At 45.6% G+C, this 4,477-nt stretch overlaps 1 protein-coding gene across 1 annotated transcript; it reads left to right on the top strand.

The window, feature by feature from the left end:
- The first annotated feature begins 860 nt into the window (after nucleotides 1-860).
- Nucleotides 861-3,409, top strand: GAS1 (growth arrest specific 1). Its single transcript, XM_030193687.1, has one exon. The coding sequence runs from the start codon at nucleotides 1,668-1,670 to the stop codon at nucleotides 2,595-2,597; it is 930 nt and encodes a 309-aa protein (XP_030049547.1). The 5' UTR covers nucleotides 861-1,667; the 3' UTR covers nucleotides 2,598-3,409.
- Nucleotides 3,410-4,477: the final 1,068 nt, after the last annotated feature.

Below are 4,477 nucleotides of genomic sequence, written 5' to 3'. Positions count from 1 at the left end.
AGTGCATCCAGGTTGATATCATCTGAGAGTGGAACTAAAAGTGTTGGAGAAATACAACCAATTCAATACTTCAAAAATCAGTAGCAGAATTTTGAACTGGCAACTGGGACTAGTGTGATACACTGCAGTACAATTTAATAGTTTGCCTTGCCCAAAAGCCCTTCTATAAATCTAGACAAACATGTGCACAGTGCATTAACAGCTTCAATTCAGATTTGGGGGAAAGCTCAAAACTAACTGTGTTTTGCATTTAATATTAAAGAATGGCAGTTTATTCAATGAAAAAATAGATCATTGATATTAGCTTTACATATAGAATTTTTCCAATCAGATCTTAATGTATGGTAAACTTAAGTGAATATCAGGCATACAGGATCATTTGCAGTTTCACATTGAACTGTTGGAATCTCTATAACACACAGTATAAGCCTCTAGAATTTAAAGCTCAATCAAAAGTTAGAGCACTTATAAAATACCATGCATGCCAGGTGAAAATGGATTCAGTTTACTTACAAACAATCCTTCTAGGATAAATTTTACTGCTAGAAAATCTGCATGTTTAAAACCGTTATATGTTTTGAAAGAGATTATAAACAGAATGCCAGCATGAAACATCATCCCTGCACAGTCTCGGCTGCCAAGGGCAGTGACTAAAGTTAGAGAGCTGCCTTAAAAGATGGGGGTGTGTCCACAAGCCAGGAGCTCGCCCCTACCAATCCCCAGGAGCTGCTCCTTCCAACCAAGGTCAGAGAACAAAGGAGGGAGGGGAGAGTTTACCCGACACGCGGCTGAACCAATCACAGCTCTTGAGCACAGGACAGGGCAGTTCGGGGGAGGGAAGGAACTGGATGGAAGGCAAGCAGAGAACGAGAGAAGCTTGCATGTGTAGGAGGCTGCGCTGCTAACTTTTTTTTTTTGTTTATTTGCTTTTTCATGCATGCATAATGAGAGATCATTAGAGCATGCCCTGAGTGCTCTTTCAGTATTTAAAGCCTGCAAAAAGTGCACAAACGAGTTCCCCTAACTTCTTGGGGTTGTAGACGGATGAGTTGCAGTAGAGGACTCGCTAGCGTGGGTTCTGCAAAGTTTTGTATGCAGCTGCCTCCTCGTTTTGTTCGCACAGAAGCGCAAAGAGATTAAATTGGACGGCTGGACGCGATCGAATGGGACGATTTATGTTACAGACCGTTATGAACTCGGATGTGCCAGTGCTAAAGCCCGAAAAGCTGAAGGAGAAGCTTTAAAAACAAAAAAATCTTGCAGCAAAGGGGAGGTGGAAATTAACAGGAGAAAACGCTCGGACAGTTTTTCTCTTCTCCCTAACTGATCTGCATGAAAATAAAATAGAAAAGGACATTAAAAACAACAAAAAAGTTTGTAGCATGAGTTATCCAGGGCGGCTGCATGCAGTTGAAGAATAACACCGACACGATCCGAGCAACTTTTCTCCCTATCGACATTAGGACAAGCTTCGCTTGTGTGAGCGAGAATATTTAAGACCGGGAAAGAAGCGCAAGAGCCAACAAAAGACTCCCGCGAAAATAACATAACTGTAAAGCACCGAGAAAAGGACAGGCAGCCGAGCGCGTGCATGGATTTATGAAGAGACCCCTTATGCCCAGGCCGGGCCGAAGGAGTGCTGCTAGCTCTTCGCCGTGGCCGGTGCCATGCGGCGCGGCGGCGGGGGCTCCAGAGTCACTGCTAGGAGCCCCCGGGATCGTTTCCCCCAGCCGCTACCACTTCTGCTCGTGGCCGTGGCTGCACTGAGCTCCCCGGTGCAGAGCCGCCGCCTCATCTGCTGGCAAGCGGTGCTGCAGTGCCAGCGCGAGCCCGAGTGCAGCTACGCTTACAACCAGTACGGCGAGGCTTGCGCGCCCGTGCTGCTGTCGCCCGACGAGCCCCAGGCGCGGCGCCGCTGCCCCAGCCACTGCATTTCAGCCCTCATCCAGCTCAACCACACGCGCGGCGGGCCCGCCCTGGAGGAGTGCGACTGTGCGCAGGACGAGACCTGCAGGGCCACCAAGCGCGCCATCGAACCCTGCCTGCCCCGCACCTCCAGCGCTGGGGCTGCGGCGGGCGGCGACTCGTCCTTCCCCGGCGGCGGCGGCGGAGTGTTGGGCTGCACGGAGGCGCGGCGTCGCTGCGATCGGGACCGGCGCTGCGGCCTGGCCCTGGTGCAGTACCTGAGCCGCTGCGGCAAGCTCTTCGACGGCCTGCGCTGCACGGCCGAGTGCCGGGCAGTTATCCAGCACATGCTCGCCGTGCCCAAGGCGCTGCCGCTCAGCGATTGCGTGTGCGACGGCCTCGAGCGGCCCATCTGCGAGTCGGTGAAGGAGAACATGGCCCGCCTCTGCTTCGCACCCGAGCTGAGCGGCGGCACGGAGTACGACTTGTACGATGAGGAGTACGAGGAGATTCTCGACGAGGAGCAGCAGGAGCCCGGGGGGCAGCCAGTGGCGGATGGCGCTGGCGACAGAGTTGGAACTGGAGGAGGAGGAGGCAACGACGCGGGCTCGGGCGCGAGCGGCTGCCTCGGCCCGGGCTCTGCGCGCGTTCTTGCCCTGTGCCTCGCGCTCGCTCTCCTGCTCCGCCTATAGTCCAGCTGGCTCCTGGTCCTACTACGCTGCAGCCGTTTTCCCTTTGCCTGTCTGGGAGAGATTTCCCCCACTCTTCTTTTTCAGTACTGCTTACAAATGCTAAACATTTTGATTTGGGAACATGTATGCCCCCATTCTGCCAGCATTTGTGGATGATATCTTGTTTTGTTTATTTGTGTTGGTGGAAGCTTCTTTCACTGCCTCTGTTCACGGTTCGCCGAGGGGGTCAGCCTTGTAAACTGAACAGTAAAGGATCCCCTGCATAATTGTAATAAGCAGGTTATTCACGATGATTTTTCAGACTGAGCTGAGCCTTGTACTGTGGGACTGTTGACATCCTTTGCAGATTGCTCATCGTGGATAGGTTCCATTCATTTTTTATAGCCATGCAGGGTGCAAAGTGGCCAGAAAGGCCTCTGAACTGCTTTAGTATACTATGCAATTAGATCAGTCATGACATGTTTTTGCTTCCTTTTTCACTTAATGTATTGTGATATTGTTTTGTGGAGCATGGGGTATGAAAGTTGAGTACGAGATGATCTGCCAAACTTTGCTACCAAAATTATGAGGTTAGAGTAAACTGACAGGATAACAACTTAAAGGTACATTTTTGTCTTGTAAGTCCATTCCTATTCCTAGTGATATCAGAAGCATGATTTTACAAAAGTCGTGAACAATTGAATTGACCATCAGGTTTCTGTTTCACTCAAAGCATAGTGTGGAAAAAAAATGCAGATTTAGACTAAAAGGATAAATTTCAAATTTTCTGTTAAATTGAGCTGTGCACTGCCATTTTCGAAAGACGCTTTTTTGAAAAGAATCAAGATGTTGTAGATAAATATTTTGAACATTTTTTAAAATCTTGCCTTTAGAAATATCGGGGTGTACATCTCTGGTAAATCTTTATATAAAATGTATTTAAAACTGGGATTTATTACCAGTCGCTGTACTTTGTATATAAAATTTTTTTATAAATTGTATGCTTTGGGGGAATAATTTATTTTTTAAAAAAGTTTAGCGTTTAAATTGCATCCTATGTGCACAATATTGTTTATTCTCTTGAAAGGTACAAATTTCATTATGTTTCTAGGAATATGAACAATAACTCTGTGAAGTATGCGCTATAGAACTTCAAATGTACAGTGTATTTTAGAGATTTGATGAACTCTTATTTTTGAGAGAATTTATGGAAATTGTAGAATTGTATAAATGCATTTTAAAGCTGCCTTAAACCTTTGTATTTTTTATAGACAGTATAAAATGGCCCTTTTAAAAAAAACTTAGCGACTTGATGTATTCTTTGATTAGTCTGTTTTCCTGAATTATTACTTTTGGAACTAGTATTGAATAATCAACATATCAATATAGAAACAACCTTCACAATAGTCATTTAAAGAAAAGTCTGTGTCTCGTTTTCATTTACATTATATAATATTTAGGCCTAATAAAACATGACATGTAAGTTATTTTGATCTCCAAGAGCAACTTTTGGTGGTTATCATTCAAAGTTAATTAACTTTTGAAAATAAAGTTTGTATGGTTATAAATCAAAGCCGGGTTGCCACATAAAAAAAAAAAGCTTAGTACAGAAAGCTACCAACTGAAAATAACCCTTGTAAGCTTCTCTATCAAAATATGAAACATGGTTGTAAAAACACAGACTTACTGGGGGGGGGGGGGGGGGGGGGGAAGGAATCAAGAACCGTGAACTACTGGGTGCCCAAGAACTTGTATTATTGTCAGGATTTGTTTAGCTGTGGGCTGAAGCCTGGTTTTCTGCCAGAGCTACTGATCTACACTCAAACGCCCTTAAATAAATAATTACACTCTTAAGCCTGTCGAGTGCTGATACACTTGACCTTGTAAATAGAAATGTTTGC

Source organism: Microcaecilia unicolor, chromosome 2 (assembly GCF_901765095.1).
Source record: "Microcaecilia unicolor chromosome 2, aMicUni1.1, whole genome shotgun sequence".
Classification (NCBI taxonomy): domain Eukaryota; kingdom Metazoa; phylum Chordata; class Amphibia; order Gymnophiona; family Siphonopidae; genus Microcaecilia; species Microcaecilia unicolor.
This window is presented reverse-complemented; position numbering and strand designations above follow the sequence as displayed.

Excerpts from the sequence above, each read along its gene's own strand:
- GAS1 (XM_030193687.1), top strand. The coding sequence starts at position 1,668 with ATGCGGCGCGGCGGCGGGGGCTCCAGAGTCACTGCTAGGAGCCCCCGG.